The following is a 17,274-nucleotide window of genomic DNA, read 5'->3' on the forward strand; positions in this document are numbered from 1 at the left end:
CAATCAGCGACAGCAAGTTTGTTGTGAGAGGAAGTAGCTCACAAAGTTCTGTAACGGATCGAGGAAAGGCCACCATGAAAGAGAGATAGGGCGTATTTATTTATTTTAATCGTGATAAAAACAAAAAAATAAAGAGCAGTTGGTGCGGCGTCCGGCGACATCTTCATCCGTTTCAGATGCTGTTTTGAGAGTCGGGCGGCTGACAACGTAGCAGTCATGACCGAGAGTTTCGACCGAGCTCCCGGAGCCGGGAGAACCCGCAACCTCACCGCAGAGCCCGGGTTCGCGGGCAACGCCGGTACCGGCGACACCAACACCACGCTTTTCAACCAAAGGGAGCCGTTGAGACAACCGCGAACCGCCCCGCCTTTCACGGAGAGCAACGCGGGCTCCGCCAGCGACATGGACGGTGGAGGTACGGTCAACGGCTGAGCTGCTTTCAGACTCGGTTTTCAGTAAAATGTCGCTGAAACGAGAAAACCGCGTTCACCTCAATCTGAAGGGTCACTTTTTATTTTTTTATTTATTTTATTTTTTTCCCCACTGCGGCGGAAATGTCCTCCGTGACGCGTTTCAACTCGTCTAAACCTGCAGTTGTCGTCGGCTCGTTAGCTGCTAAAATAGCATGTCGGCGCTCGTTTTAACGTGAAACAACGCAGCATCTAAATTCAGCCCCCTCCACCCACCACCACCACCACCACCACCACCACCACCCACCTCAGAGGTCAGGGTCGTCGGCCGGTCGTGTGGCCGACGACGAGGCTGTTTTGCTGAGCTAAAAACGTTGTCTTTGTGGACCTGGCGTCCACTACGGCTAGCTATTGTTGAGGTAGCAACGGCAAACAAAGGGGAACAATCCGTCTCTGTGTCACATCTGGGCCGACGAAGTGTAAGAGGACAGGGGGACAGGGGGACAGAGTTCATGTTGTAAATGTGTCATTTTTTTTTGGGGGGGGGGGGGGGGGGAGGGGTAAAAGTGTGCACCGTGTTTGCACAATTAGCTGAAAACCCTGTTGTTATTTATTTCACAATTACCGTGTCACGTTGGACGATTCACGCTGGAGACCACGTGATTTTATGATCAGGTCTGAAAAGGAGAACCTGCTTTAACCCGCGTACGTATCAAAAAGTCACACCAACGCACATCAGCGATAACCCAAATGGTTTTGCATCTGGAAAACACGTCACTGTAAATCTGTATTATGATCCAGTGATCACTTCTGACAGACAACCAGTCACCTGAATTGCTCCACCACTTTTATTCCTCCGGATGTTATATATTGTAATTCTGGTTGTCTTGTGTATATCTGTTTAATCTAACTTGTTCTTGATTTGTGCTGCTGTCCGTCTTGGCCAGGACTCCCTTGAAAGAGAGTTTTTTTTTTTTAAATTAAAAAAAAAAAATTATTATTATTTTATTTTTTTAATCTCAGTGGGACCAAATAAAGGTTAAATGAATAACTGAATACCACCACATGGAGAGTGAGGTTCTGGGCCTGCCATCAGGTTAAGTCTAAAGTGGTCCTTTATCAGCCAATCAATGCCCCCTTTAACATTTGGGGGGGCAATTTTTCTTGTCTGTGCTACAGATCTATATTGTTGTCAAAAGCTGTTGAAAGTCCACAAGTGGGCTACAGCATAGCACCAGGTAACAGGTTCCTTCATTAGTATGAACTTGGGCACTGCAGTTTATTTTGAGTCATCCTGCTCCCATAAATACTTGCACTCTGACTGAAAATAGTCCCTGACCCCAACAGCCTGTCTGCCTTAAATTACTGAACGCAGCAGCTCTGGAAATTTACTGAGGCTGTTCTGAAAAATAAATTGATATTTGTCATCCAGTTTTTGAAATGTATGTTTTGGGAAGGAATGAATGGTTGACAGAAAAACAAATATAGACCCTAAGCAAGCCTTATGTTTGGAGAAAAAAAAAGTACAATTTCCTCATTTGGTGTCACATGTTGCAAAGCCTGAGAACGTCTTTCTTCCTTCAGATTTTAGAAGACAAAGCAAACCCCAACAAAGTGCAAATGCCAATAATACGTCTGCCTCCCGAGGGTGTAATGATGTGGATTCTTTGATCAAGTCATCGAAGCTTTCAGCTAGTGCGCCAGAGTTTGTCCCCTCTGCAATTAACCCATATGAAGTAAGACAATTTTTTCTATCATGACTGAATTTATTCAGGATTTTTCTGTTTAGGTTTTCACGTTTGTTTGTTTTTATTGGGGTTTTTTTTTGTGCAGGATCCCACTTATGATGACGGTGAAAGCTATTACAGCGACGCAACGCTGGCTGATATGGTCACAGACTTCCTTCAGCACCTGAGCTCCTCACCCGGGTCCTTTGAGTTGGACATCGAAGACATAACTGGAATGCTCAATTCCTGCGTTAACACTGAAGAGTTGTTGCAGGAGCTGGTGGAACTCATCTACACGCAGGTTTGGAGATTCACATTCAGCCCTCATTTTCCCTAAACACAATTTATAAATGTACGCTTTTGGCAAAACACACAGTTTTACATGGCTTTCTTTTAATTGCAGTCCACTGCCATTCCAAACTTTGCCTACACTGGAGCCAGGCTTTGTAACTACCTGTCCCATCAGCTCACTATCAGCCCTATGAGTGGCAACTTTCGACAGCTGCTCCTGAAAAGGTAATTTTATTTCCATTTTCACTGAATTTCTACCTGTATCGCATTCAAACAAGATGTTATGACAAATACCCATTCAAATAAAATAATCTTTTTTTTTTTTTTTTTTTTTTTTTTTTTTTTTTTTTTTTTTTTTTTTTTTTTTTTTTTTTTTTTTTTTTTTTTTTAATCAAATATACTCTTAAAGAGGATGGGGTTGAAGCAGCAGAATTTTGTTTTTGCTACAGAAGCAGCATTAGGGGTAGAAATAAGTGTGCAATCTGACTAAATAGGAGTACAAGGGATAATAAACAGGAGTTAAGATGTACAGCAGCTTAAAATGTCATCGTTCAGATGGCCATTTAAGAAGTAAGAGTGTTGTCTGCTGTAGATGTCGAACAGAGTATGAACAAAGGGATGTAGCTGTTCGAGGAGACTCAGAGACTCAGAAGAAATTCCACTCCTTCGTGCTGTTTCTGGGAGAACTCTACCTGCATCTGGAGGTAAGAAGACACTCACTGCTTGCTGTGTGTCAGCTTTTTGTTTAAATGGCAATGTCATTGCAATAGTTGCCTTTTTATTGTGCCAATGTTACACTGCTTTACTGGCATTCAAATAAAAAGTGCAAATAATGCACCACATACTTTGTAGAGCTAAACAGGAGCAGTCAACGTTGCAGGTTTGTTTGTAATCCACCAACTTCCAATGTCGTCATGCTTTTTTTTTAAATTTTTTTTATTGTCAGTCACCTATTTTCTTTTTTTTTTTTTAAAACCTGTGTGTCTTTCTCTTGTTCAGATAAAAAGTGGAAAAGGTCCTCCGAAGCGAGCTGACATCCTCCTCAATGGTCTGAAAGACCTGATGAACAGTCTGTTCTCTAATCCTATAGATGCAAATCTCATCTGTGCTGTCAAACTGCTAAAGGTGTCAAATGTGTTTACAGATTTGTTTTAAAAGCTTTCCAGGTATTTCTGTCATTTTAGAATAGAAATGAAAACCGTGTGAATTTACAGTTGACAGGGTCGGTCTTGGATGACGCGTGGAAAGAGATTGGAAAACCGCACATGGAAGAACTGATCCAAAGAATAGAAACTATTCTACTGGATGCTACCTGCAGCAGGTGTGTGAATTTATGGACTAGTTGAGGCTCATCTTTCGACTTGACGTTAGATTTACAAAATACAGATATCTGCAAACACAAGTGCACTTAATGTTCATGTGCACCAGTTGGCAGCGTTGAAGACATCATCCACCATCAAAAAGCTTTGGGAGAACAGATTACATTTAACCGAGAAAAAAAAAATCAAGAATATACTTTTTTGTAAGAGTTTTCAGTTTCAGACTTTTCTCAACATGAAACTCATGGCAACCAAACTGCATGGATTTTTGTTGGATGTTTTCCTGTTGTGTACAAGCGGATTGCAGTACAATGATGTGCACGCAGCAGGAGGAAGTAATAACTTCCAGTCGAAGATGTGCACGTACCAGTGGTCACAGAAACGGGTGGAACTCGGGTACTGACGTTGGTCATGTGCTGTAGTTTGGAACACTTACTGATGAAGGCTATAACTTCCTCCTGCTCCCTGGACATCAGCGTACAGCCCTCCATTCGTACGCAACAAGAACAGCCTGACAACTTTTCAATTGTACCGTCATTTAAAACTTGGCCATAAATTAAAGGTAAAACTTTCTGATGTGATATTTTTCTCCTCAGGGATGTGAGGCAGATGCTTTTGAAGCTAGTAGAGCTGAGATCCAGTGACTGGGGCAGAGTCCGTGCTGCCGCAGCAGCCAACAACGCCACACCGGATAACGACCCCAACTACTTCATGGTCAGTGTCGACTGTCACACTCCCCAACTTCCTTTTTAAAAAAGAAATTCTACATCATTAATTGTTTTTCTTTTTGTGATGCTTTTGTTTTCCCTTTCAGAATGAACCAACGTTCTACACAGAAGATGGTATTCCTTTTACAGCGGCCGACCCAGGTCAGTCTATATATATTCATATCAAGAGAAATAAAAGACCAAAATAATCTCAAGTTGATTCTGCAGAGCTTTTGCACAGAAATATAAAGCTAGAAGACAAACATTATCGTATGGCTAAATATTGAAAATAAAGTAACTATTTAAAAAAAAAAAAAAGTATTGTAACTAAAAGAACGAGTAAGCTTTATAATGGGAAAATAAGCCACATGCCCTTATGTTACACTGTTTTCTCTCTCAAAATTAAGTCTCTCCTACATTTTTATTTATAATCTTTGTGAATTGTGTGTTGGATGTAGAGACAGGTGATTTAAAACTAGGCATATCTATATCAGTTGTGTTCGGTTTTAATTTGGAGCTGTGATATTCTTTTAATAGCGGGCTAAAATTGACCAGTGTTGATAGAAATAGGCTTCTCATTTGTAGGTTTTGTTATTGCTGACTGGAAAGTTCTGTGATTTTAAAAATAAAACCAACTTTAATATTCCTGTATGATTATCTAGATCATGTTTTCACTCCTAGTTACACGGCTGTTTCTTGTAAACAGTACAAAATATGGTGATAAAGAAAGTTCACAATTTCTGCATTATTATTGGAGCTACAGAAAGATTGTTGTAAGGGAGGCTGTGGCCACGACGGTCGAGTTGGTTGCACACTAATCGGAAGGTTGGTGGCTCGGTCCCAGCTCCTCCTGTCCACATGCCTAGGTGTCCTTGACCAAGACACTCAACCCTAAGTTGCTCCCGATGGTGTACCACCGGTGTGTGAATGTGCTCCTGATGGCAGCACCTTGCACGGTGATCTGTCTCTAGTGTGTGAATGGGAAAACCATGTTAAAGTGCTTTGAGACCAAAAGGTGATAAAGCGCTATAAAAGTACAGACCATTTACCATAAATACAAATTTTGACTTGATTCGTCCCTGCTCTTCTCAGCCAAGTTATTCTTTGTCATTTCCATACAAAAAGAATCAATTCCCACTCTTCTTGAAATGGAAATCTCTTCATGCTGCAGTCTCTCTTGTGCCTGAATGTCAGTCTCTCTGTTTACACAGAATATGCTGAAAAATACCAAGAGATCATGGACAGGCAGGACTACTTCAGTGATGTTTATGGAGAAAATGGAAATGAAGAGTAAGTACACACTACAAGACATGGATGTTCGGTACATATGAACTGGTCATATTTTGTGACGGTTGGCAGGCAGCTGCAGTGGTACTTGTGAATGTCACCTAGCTTTAGCTAATTCAGTATCTTACATCCTCTGGACATCCAGTGGCCCCTCGTGATGTGCAGCATGACTTAAACATCACTTATATTTAATCACATCTTGTCCTGCTTAAAAGCATTTTATTGGTTTTGTTGGCATATTAGAGAATCTGCCAAAGATGCACGGTGGGAAATGTGAATGTAAAACTAAGCATTTATTTAATAATGTCATTGACACAGAAGCTTTGCATTTCTGTAACGGTAATACAGTTAGGGGTGGGCGATGTGGTCCTAAATACTATCAAGATATTTCAGCGTATTTCTGCATTAATAATACTCTTGATGATTCAACAAAATACTTAATTACTTAGCCATGCTTGTTGTTGCCGTGCAGAAGTTGCGCACATAACATAATGCATACTCTTGTGTGCTGTCATTACATCAAGAAGAATAGTGCCGTTAACACAATATTAAGTGTACTATATATTTATGGTAGACTTCCTGTTGTGATAATGAAGTTTTGTGGTTTTAAAAATAAAACCAACTTACATGTACATTAAGTATCTTTAACATGTTATTTCTCCCAGTTAAATATATTTTTAGTATATTATCGTGAAAATGACGATATGGCACAGTCCTAAATACATTTATTCATATTGTGCACATACTATTCACACAGTCGCAGCAATGACTTGGGGATCATTTCAGTATTCATGTTATATTGTAGTTGCGATTTACTACAAACGCTGATGTACATTAACTATCTGCTTGTTCATCATCAATTGTGGTTTATTCAAACCACAACCTGCAGACGTTCAGCAGCGCCTCTGTGTTGGCAAATCCTCGCTCATGTGATTGAACAGCAACGTCGCCCAGATACGTCATATGACCAGCGTTGACCTGTGGGCCTCCGAGCTCGGCAAATGTGTTTGACTGGCCCACAATGCAACAGGGTTGACCAGGGCCTCAGATTCAGTTTAGTCAGCAGTTGGGTTTGCAGCAGGGCTCAACTCGCTCCCGTCCTCTCTCTGAGCTGTGCGTGTCTTTGAGCTTGTGTTTTTGTGTCCCGTCTAAATGGCAATTACTCACGGATAATAACAACATAAATTAATTAACTCAATGGATAATATAATAAGCGTTAAAAATACAACACATTGTTAAAGATTAAACCGGTGGTGTCTAGCCTGTTCGTTTTCTGACATCTTACAAAGGTTTATCGTCCGTCCTTGCATATAAATCTTTATATACAGTAGTTCAAACTAGCTCCATCTGCAGCAGCTACAACAGTAGCATGCAGCTAACACACTGATGTGTCTATCAATAATCTAATGATATCATATTTAATAATATATCAGTCAGAGGGACCAAACCAGTATTTTTACTTTAATACTGTCACTACATTGTTGCTGCTTATACTTCTGTACTTTTACTTAACTAGGATTTTCATACAATACCATTACTTGTAATGGAGTATTTTTTTTTTTTCTTTTCAGTATGGTTGCTTTTACTTTAGTAAAGGATTTGAATACTTCATCTACCTCTGCTTCCACATATTGTAGATTGCACAAACTATTAAAAGCCCACACATATGACAGATCTAACATGTAACCCTAAATCCCTCTAGCCTCTAAATCCCTCACTGTGTTGTGTTCACAGGTCTGACTTTGAAGATGAGATGGAGCCCGAGATGGAAGAAGCTTTTGAGCATTTTTGTTTAGAGTCAGAGAGGAAACGACAGCAAATGCCGCGAGAGTGAAAGCCTGTGATGCGTATTCTGTAATTCTCCCACTCAACCTGCTGGAATGTTGAAAAGCAAAGGAAACTCGCACCGAATTGGCTCCAACTTTTCTTTTACTGCAAACAAGCATTTATAAGCTGCTCATAGTTGCACTTCTGACTTTTTTTTTTTTTCAGTCAGTGATGATTAGAAAATGGGGACAATCAATGGGATAACTGTTCAAAGTGTTAAAGTACTGAGACTTTTTTTGAAATGGAAGTATTCTCTTTGTTGTTTTTGAGGTTCTTCCAAAATTTCTTTACTTTACGCCTAAACTTAATGCCAAGAGGGAAATAGTATGCTGTGGATTTTATTTCTTTAGTTATTTTCTGTAAGGCAGTAAATTTTCATCACGTGTGCATCATTTGTCAAATACTAATTCATACCCCACACATAAGGTGCAGGCCAAAAAAAAAAAAAATCCATTCTCAGAGAGGCTTTGTCTTTTAAGTAAAATGCACTGTGGATGGTTGAGGTGGTGGTTTCACTACATGCCCACATACAGTGCATACATAGCCTTTATATCTACTGTTGTGACATTGTGTGTCCACGTTGCTAATATTCTACACTATATTTACAGCTATTATCCTGTTAATCTGGCTGCAGGTCAGGAACTCTGTGAAAAGCTGTGAAGTAGAAAATGTGTTACAACACGTGAAATTAGGCAGAACTTTTTTAAAATTCCTTTGGGAGGGTTAAAGCTAACATTTTAAGAAATTTCAAAATGTAAGTAAATGACTCAAAATTCAGCAAATTCAATGCATCTAAATCCAGTTTTATTTCCTGAATGTATTTTCAAATATGTACACATCCTGGAGGTCAGGGCGACATAACTCGTCTGCTACAAGGATTCATTGTTATCTCAAGACGGAAAGACTGTTTTACCAGCAATCCATGGATCCCATAAAAAGGAATGTTGTTTTATAGTTTGTAAATACTATTTATAGTTTTATTTGCCTGCAATAAATTCTTTATAATGTGATATTATATTTGCTTGATTTGTTTGATGCTTTTTGATTTATAGGAAGACACATTGAGCTACATCAGTGGTCTTGGATTATGTGTGTTTAGTATTAATCGGTTATTCTTCACATAAAATAAGCTTATTCAGCTGGTTTGGTGGAGCTCAGCTGTGTGAATAAATGTTTCATTTGATCAAAGTGGCTCTCAGAGGGGGAAAAAAAGGTTGGAGACCCCAAAGCAAAAGTTTTTAAGAGACTATCGCAAGACACCAACCAATGATGCACCAAAACAACTTAAAACAATGCATAATACTTAAGCTTATAGTATTTATTTTAATGAATCTGCCAGAGAGCCATTGATTAATGGAAGGTTTTCTTGGTGGGCATTTGTCTGCATTACAATTCATTATACCTCTTAATGTATCTAAACTGAGGTGAACAAGATATTTAAAACATGTTCAAATATAGTGATTTTGTGCAGTACAACATTCTCACTCTTGAAAATGAACTTCAGTCAACACTTTATTTAGTGTTGTCACGACCAGGAAGGACAAAATGTGGAGACCACACGAGTATTAAAAGTAGAATAAATTTCAGTATGTTGTCAGTTCATCAGTAATGTGTGTGTGGATCTATGAACATGAACAGGTGTAAGAAAAATAAATATATTTATATACATACAGTGGTGTGAAAAAGTGTTTGCCCCCTTCCTGATTTCCAATTTTTTTTTTGCATGTTTGTCGCACTTAAATGTTTCAGATCATCAAACAAATTTAAATATTAGTCAAAGATAACACAAGTAAACACAAAATGCATTTTTTAAATGAAGGTTTTTATTATTAAGGGAGAAAAAAAATCCAAACCCACATGGCCCTGTGTGAAAAAGTGTTTGCCCCCTAAACCTAATAACTGGTTGGGCCACCCTTAGCAGCAACAACTGCAATCAAGCGTTTGCGATAACTTGCAATGAGTCTTTTACAGCTGTGGAGGAATTTTGGCTGACTCATCTTTACAGAGTTGTTGTAATTCAGCCACATTGGAGGGTTTTCCAGCATGAACCGCCTTTTTAAGGTCATGCCACAGCATCTCAATAGGATTCAGGTCAGGACTTTGACCAGGCCACTCCAAAGTCTTCATTTTGTTTTTCTTCAGCCATTCAGAGGTGGACTTGCTGGTGTGTTTTGGATCATCGTCCTGCTGCAGAACCCAAGTTGGCTTCAGCTTGAGGTCACGAACAGATGGCCGGACATTCTCCTTCAGGATTTTTTTGGTAGACGGTAGAATTCATGGTTCCATTTATCACAGCAAGTCTTCCAGGTCCTGAAGCAGTAAAACAGCCCCAGACCATCACACTACCACCACCATATTTTACTTTTTGTATGATGTTCTTTTTCTGAGATGCGGTGTTACTTTTACACCAGATGTAACGGGACACACACCTTCCAAAAAGTTCAACTTTTGTCTCGTCAGTCCACAGAGTATTTTCCCAAAAGTCTTGGGGATCATCAAGATGTTTTCTGGCAAAAATGAGACGAGCTTTAATGTTCTTTTTGCTCAGCGGTGGTTTTGGTCTTGGAACTCTGCCATGCAGCCATTTTTGCCCAGTCTCTTTCTTATGGTGGAGTCATGAACATTGACCTTAACTGAGGCAAGTGAGGCCTGCAGTTCTTTGGCTGTTGTTGTGGGGTCTTTTGTGACCTCTCGGATGAGTCGTCACTGCGCTCTTGGGGTAATTTTGGTCGGCCGGCCACTTCTGGGAAGGTTCACCGCTGTTCCATGTTTTCTCCATTTGTGGATAATGGCTCTCACTGTGGTTCGCTGGAGTCCCAAAACTTTAGAAATGGCTTTATAACCTTTTCCAGACTGATAGATCTCAATTACTTTCTTTCTCATTTGTTCCTGAGTTTCTTTGGATCTCGGCATGATGTCTATCTTTTGAGGATCTTTTGGTCGACTTCACTTTGTCAGGCAGGTCCTATTTAAGTGATTTCTTGATTGAGAACAGGTGTGTCAGTAATCAGGCCTGGGTGTGGCGAGAGAAATTGAACTCAGGTGTGATAAACCACAGTTAAGTTATGTTTTAACAGGAGGGGGCAAACACTTTTTCACACAGGGCCATGTGGGTTTGGATTGTTTTTCTCCCTTAATAATAAAAACCTTCATTTAAAAACTGCATTTTGTGTTTACTTGTGTTGTTTTTGACTAATATTTAAATTTGTTTGATGATCTGAAACATTTAAGTGTGATAAACATGCAAAAAAATAAGAAATCAGGAAGGGGGCAAACACTTTTTCACACCACTGTATAGTCCCTCATTATCTATGCTTCTCTTAGTCACACTACTTCCTCTCTATTTTAATTAAATGAGAATGATTCTAACTCTGAATTGCATGTTCTTATCATACAGTATGTCAGTGAGTTGAACTAAGCTGCAGAAGAAAAGGTGGCAGAGAAAAAGTACATTTTGCTTTGGACAGATGAAAGCAGATAATGAATGCATATCAGTCTGTATTTTATTACTAGAGCGGAAGATTTTCTGAGCAAACTGTGCCATCAAGTGGTAACTTTGTGACTATGCAGCACTGTCCAGACAAATTAGTGCACAACTTTTGTTCATTGCATTACATTTCATTAGATTGCATCCAAACCTTGCAACACCTGGACAGCACTGTACCAAAGTTCAGAAATGTCTATAGTGTCCTTAAAATATCAAGAATTAAAATCATGGCACTCTGTCAGTCAAACAGAATTTACAGTTCAGTGGAAGAACTGTGCAGCGAAACTCTTAAGATGTTGGTCCACAGTGAAATAGTGCATATGAACCGTTTGTGCATACTAATAGCTATTAATAACAATTCACAATGTGAATGACTGTGTATGACTAATAAAGAAAAATATGTGTATATTTATACATGTATATATGTGTGTGCATATGTATTTGTATATGTACATATATGTAAATCGAGCAATCAAAGTATACATAGAAATGTACTTAGTCAAAGTTAATTGTCCACCGTATTTTAGGTTTATTTCTCTTTAACTGTACTGAAGTTTACAGCTATCCAACTGTATGAGCATTAAATTAATGATCATGTTTTAAAAATTTTGGAAAGTGTAAGTTTTAAAGTAGTTAAGGTTTGCTTAAAGTTAAGTCACTTCACCCAATAAAGTGTTTACAAAGTTTGTTAAAAAAAAAAAAAAAAAAACTATGAATATATAATAACAACTGTGTCATCATTTCAGTGAATAGGGAAGGTCATAATTAGATGAACAGATAATGTGTTAGTCATGCCACCATCTGGTGACAAATGTGGTTAATGATCTGAAAAATTTTCACTGTTAACAAACTGCATCGATGACACAAGTCAGGACTTTTAAAGTAACTCTTCACAATTGTTTTTTACTTTACTTTTTTACAAAGTTTGTTAAAAAAAAAAAAAAAAACTATGAATATATAATAACAACTGTGTCATCATTTCAGTGAATAGGGAAGGTCATAATTAGATGAACAGATAATGTGTTAGTCATGCCACCATCTGGTGACAAATGTGGTTAATGATCTGAAAAATTTTCACTGTTAACAAACTGCATCGATGACATAAGTCAGGACTTTTAAAGTAACTCTTCACAATTGTTTTTTATTTTACTTAAAGACAATTTTTGTTTTACTTTTTCATTGTAATAATAATCAAAATCAGTTGTTATAGATTAATGTGAAAGAGGAGTTACAGGCAGCAAGTAAAGCAGCATCAATCTTTACGCAATTTGTTTTTACTGAGACTTTGAACAGATTAAAAGTCAGGTTTTCATGTTTTCTGCTTTGGTTAGTCCAAACATCCAAAATATCAACTTCCCAGCTTTAAATTTGATCCTCTCACCACAACATTTCCATATGAACCACCAAACCATTTATTTTGTTCAATAAAAAGACTTCTGCCTCTTCATTGGTTCGTGGAGACACCTTTTCCATGTCAACTCTGTGCTTTGCGTGTTCAGAATGGTATCATAACTTCTCAGTGGTTGCCCTCGTTGAGAGGAAAATGATAAACAGTCGTATAATAACATTCTTTTAACCTCAACGACACACCGCAGATATTTCTTTTGTTCCAGTGAAACAACTCCTTTGTGCTTTGTAGCTCTCAGCACCAGGCAAATGCTGAACTTCTTAGACATTTGAGTTTCATTTAAGATCATCATACTTGGCTTCCTGGTGACCCAGTGATGCTAAGAAAAACCCACAACAATCATCAATTTGAGCCTTGAAATAATCACAACTTGACCGGCAGCAAACTCTGATGTAGTTGTCCCATATTATCTAAATGGAAGATATGTTTTTAGCAGACCGATTTACTGTACTTCACAATGAAATGGCTTGCAGTGAAGAAAATTGTTTGCATCTGCCAATTATTGCTCTTTTGGGAACAAAAATGGAAACACATTCCCACAGAAAGTGTGTATCCAATTTATTGCCAACAAGCAGTGGTGGCACTTATCAAGACCAAGGAATGATTATTGCTGTAAATTTTGATCTTTTCTTGTTTGGAAGAAAAGAAAAATACTTTATGTGCATGCATTTTAAGTGTGTGTGTGTGTGTGTGTGTGTGTGTGCGTGCGTGCGTGCGTGCGTGCGTGCGTGCGTGCGTGTGTGTGTGTGTGTGTGTGTGTGTGTGTGTGTGTGTGTCTATAAGACTTTTAAGGAAGCACCTGCAAACGATGAGAAAGACATTTTCACCATTAATGTGGTTAAGCATTACCAGAAATGCGGACGTCCAAAATTTGCAAAAAAGAAAAAAGAAAAGAAAATGGTTGGTCATGTGACAGGACAGTAACTTCACACAAAGTCACATAACCACCACGTCTGTGCAGTCATTGACTCGTGAGCCCCTGTGAGCCTGCTGGATGTGACTGTCTGGCTCACAATGCGACCGAGGGCCTGACATTCCCACTGGTCAGCAGATGGGTGTGAAAGTGGGATTAGCTCTGTGCTACAATCCACTCACCCAGAACTCTGGGAGTGTGATCCTGTGTCTGTTTTCATGTCTATGTTATGGTGAATGAGGTGGTTTAAATAGTAACATAGTCACTAAACAGCATGTTTCTACCTACAACTATTTTTATAATGTCTGCAATCTGTACAGTTGGTGAGATGGAACATAAACCTTTTTTTTTTTAGCAACACAATGACACTAGTTTGTTGCTTGAATGATTCTAATTTAGAAAAATGTGGATTTATTGATTTTGTTTATTATGGGGTTACGTTTGTGCCAAAAATATGTCGACATGTTCACTGTCTATGTCAACTGAACATTTGAGTGACAAAACATTTTTCAATGTCTATTCACCTTTGAACTGTACTTCTATCGTTGTGCCTTTTGTTGTTGTGTGAGTAATCCTGATGTTTCGTTTATGTTGTTATGAATATCATCCTGATGTGTCCTTTGATTGTGTTGTTGTGAGTGTGAATCAACAGATCAGAAAGACACGCACAACACAATTAAAGTACACCTCAAAACGACACACACACACACAAGAACAAGAACAAGGGGGCGCATGTCGATATATGTTTTGTCACAAACAGAACCCCATACTGTATGATATTTTATAAAATTTCTGTGTTTGTATTGGGCATTAAGTTTCAGGATGTGGACAGTAATGTAAATATCTGTAAAATATGCTGTATACCAGCAACAAATAGACCCTCTCTGAGGCTTTTCATGTTTAGCTTGTTCGTCTGTGTCACTGAGGTGGCGACTCAACTTTGACCACTCTTGAGGCTGCAGTTTGTGGTGCAAAGGAAATAAGCTCATCAAAAAAACCACATATAGTGCAGCACTGCAACCTTCATTACCGACTAACCTCGCTATGAACTCTTAGAATTGGGACTATTTTTTCTGGTGGAAAGAAGTGAAATAGGCACAATGATTGTGAAAGTATAATTGGTCTAAGTATAATTCCACCATAGGGAATAAATGAAAAAAATAATAATAAAGTAGTCAATAAAAAAGGCAAATCACTTCTATAATACTAAATCTTATATCTCAAAACCTGAAGAAAATACGGTACAGCCAAACCTAACTGTATAGAGAGATGCTGGAAGAGTCAAATTAGGAAAATACATTTATACACTTAGGGTGAAAAGACAGTTTAATATGAATGGTAACAGACAAAAGCTCAGCCTGGGATTACAAATGGTCTCCAAACATCCTCACTAATTTGGGATGATTCATGATCTTTCTCAGTGGGAATTTTTAATGACTCTGCCGCATTAGAACATGAATGAACTTAAATTGATTTAAAATAAGCTGTCTGAAACTGTCGGCACTGTCGTTAGTGAAATAAAGGAACCCAGTATTCTGCTGAAGGAGAGGGATTTAACAGATGTACTTTGTTTTGTATTTATAACATCAGCTTTTTACTTTTGTATAAAGAACACAACATTTAGAGACGAAGCTCAGTCGTTTCCAGGAACTGCTTCTCATCACTACCACACAAATGCTTGAACATGCTCATTTTGAAGGGGCTCCGGCTCGCCACATGACTTACACACGAGTCACAGCTGCACAAACAGGGTAGGTGGTGTAAAGGTTTGGCTGCTGAATAATGCTGTTTCATCCAGGCCTCCTCAGAAGCACTGAATCAACTGATTTGAATTAAAGAAGGTTTTCGGGCCTGTGACCACCTCTTCAACAGACTAGAGTAGATCTGGACACTCTTTACTGTTTCAATGTATTTCAAGGTGCCTGAACAAAGCAGCCAATAGGAAAACGTGTCAAGTCATAATTGCTATAGAATTTTGTAATATCGTAATATTCTTATATTTCTCTCACAAAACCCTGCAGCGCTTGTTTTAAGAGATGTTTGCAGGCTTAAAAGGACAGCCTTTAATAAATTGTTGCGGTTGATAATGCGAAAGCCTGAATTCTGGCAGCTTACAGGGTCCGCCTAAGAGTTGATGTGGCTGACTTGGAAGGGTGGAGATGGAAACTGATGTTCAACTCATATTTGTTATGAGGCAGTGAGTTCACTAAGCCTGGATGGCAGCACAGCAGCACCAAGATAATGTTACGCTGGACCAGAGGGAGGGTTAGGTAGCACTGTTACCTCACAGTGTGGAAAACAGTTTCATGTAATAAAGAAGTCATAAATTTCTCTACTCTTGGACATCAAGATATGAGCTCAATCAAATATCTTGAAATCAAACCCTGGCTGTTTCCAATGGACTCTGGCTCTGTTTAAGTAAAGCGAAGGTAGTCTGTTTGTCTGTTAGGACAACAGCAGCCTTTCAAAAACCACTTCACACACTCAAGTAACTAACTGGCTTAATTAGAACCACCAGTGTCGTCAAGTAAAATCAGTGCAAGCAGTGAAAGCCTTTCAATAGGTGTTCTGTGGATTTATGTAGTTCGGTTAGGGAGCTCAAAGATATGCAGAAGTGGTTGTTGGATTTTAACTGGAAGGCTGTTGGTTCAAGTTCTGCCTTATCTTGCAGGACAAAGCTGGGCAAAGTGAGTGAAAGAGGAGCCAGTCCCTCGTTGCCACCAATGAGGTGCTCTGGAGTATATTCCAACTGCTTCAGTAGGGCTGCTCAGCGGCCAGCACATCACACTGTGATGCTTCCAGGTGCAACAGACCTATTATTTCCTTGTCAAGCATCCTACATTTCCCCTAATGCACTGACCCTCCTTGCCTGGTGAATGCCCTCATCTTCTACATTCCACGTCCTCAGTTAACAATGCAGGCCTTCTATTAAAAGTCTCTAGCCGAGCTGATGTCATCAGGGTTATTTTCTCAGACTTCCTCTGGAGCCACCGAAGCACATCACACAACTGCTTCCAGTTTCTGAGTCAAACTTCCCAAAGTCAAGATATTTGTGAAGAGTCCATTTAGTGATAAAAGTTCTTACTTACAGTAAATATCTTAAAATTATTTGCTCACAGGACCATATGAGATCAGATGTGATTATCCGTCTGAGCGGATTGAGCAACAAGCACCAGTTCAGATTCCTTCCAAATTAGCATTTTGGAAAGAAACCACTCTTTGAAAGTTTAATCTCTCTCAGTGCTTTCACCACTCTGCCCATTTATTTTATGAAGGTCTTACCATTCTTTTCCAGTGAAGGGAAAAGGCATGTCTCATGGACTTAATAGTGTTTGGGCTTCAGTTTATAGGTTCTTGATTATTACTTTTTTTAAAACTTACTCTTGTCATCACCATAACTCTGTCCTGCAATGACTTGTAAGCACAGACAATAGAGGTTCTAGGATGATGACAAAACTCTCAAATTGTTTACTGTTAATTACTGATGTACATTTTTTTTTTATTTGACATCTGATGATTTAAGTGTTGTTCCCACTGGAATGACGATTAAAAGGGGTTTAAATTAAGGCTGACGGGTGTGGACTTGTTTTGAGCTGTCATTTTTTTCATCCTGTATATGCTTCCATTTGATTTTCAAAATGTCATTTGTTGTCTTGACTTTAAACTCGCGGTGAAATCTCTGACGCTCTTTATTTCCGGACTTCTGCCTGTTCGTTACTCGATTTCAAGCGACAGTTTCTCTGGAGCTGCTCAGGCAGAAGTTTGTTACAGACTCCACTGTTTGACAACACTTAGTCAAAGTTTGTGTCGGCAGGTAAGAGCACGAAGTCCCTTATTTGGAGAGTGTCCGGTGCGTCACGGCTGACACCTCTGCGCTGCCAGCCAAACTGTGGCAAGT

General features: G+C 39.0%; 1 protein-coding gene across 1 annotated transcript; it reads left to right on the forward strand.

Moving 5' to 3' along the window:
- paip1 (poly(A) binding protein interacting protein 1) lies at positions 1–8,578 on the forward strand. Its single transcript, XM_069707884.1, has 11 exons — positions 1–415; positions 1,995–2,146; positions 2,244–2,438; positions 2,541–2,653; positions 3,021–3,132; positions 3,428–3,553; positions 3,643–3,749; positions 4,344–4,461; positions 4,562–4,616; positions 5,666–5,744; positions 7,476–8,578. The coding sequence occupies exons 1-11, from the start codon at positions 217–219 to the stop codon at positions 7,573–7,575; spliced, it is 1,356 nt and encodes a 451-aa protein (XP_069563985.1). The 5' UTR covers positions 1–216; the 3' UTR covers positions 7,576–8,578.
- Positions 8,579–17,274: the final 8,696 nt, after the last annotated feature.

The sequence above is a fragment of the Brachyistius frenatus genome, unplaced genomic scaffold (genome assembly GCF_029030835.1).
Source record: "Brachyistius frenatus isolate BFR_SWC_R1_liver_20210118 unplaced genomic scaffold, ASM2903083v1 Contig_72, whole genome shotgun sequence".
Taxonomy (NCBI): domain Eukaryota; kingdom Metazoa; phylum Chordata; class Actinopteri; family Embiotocidae; genus Brachyistius; species Brachyistius frenatus.

Bases quoted from the DNA above. Each gene is read 5' to 3' on its own strand.
- paip1 (XM_069707884.1), top strand. From the start codon at position 217: ATGACCGAGAGTTTCGACCGAGCTCCCGGAGCCGGGAGAACCCGCAAC. The intron at 3,750-4,343 runs GTGTGTGAATTT...TTTTCTCCTCAG, and splicing joins CTGGATGCTACCTGCAGCAG to GGATGTGAGGCAGATGCTTT. The intron at 4,462-4,561 runs GTCAGTGTCGAC...TTTCCCTTTCAG, and splicing joins ACGACCCCAACTACTTCATG to AATGAACCAACGTTCTACAC.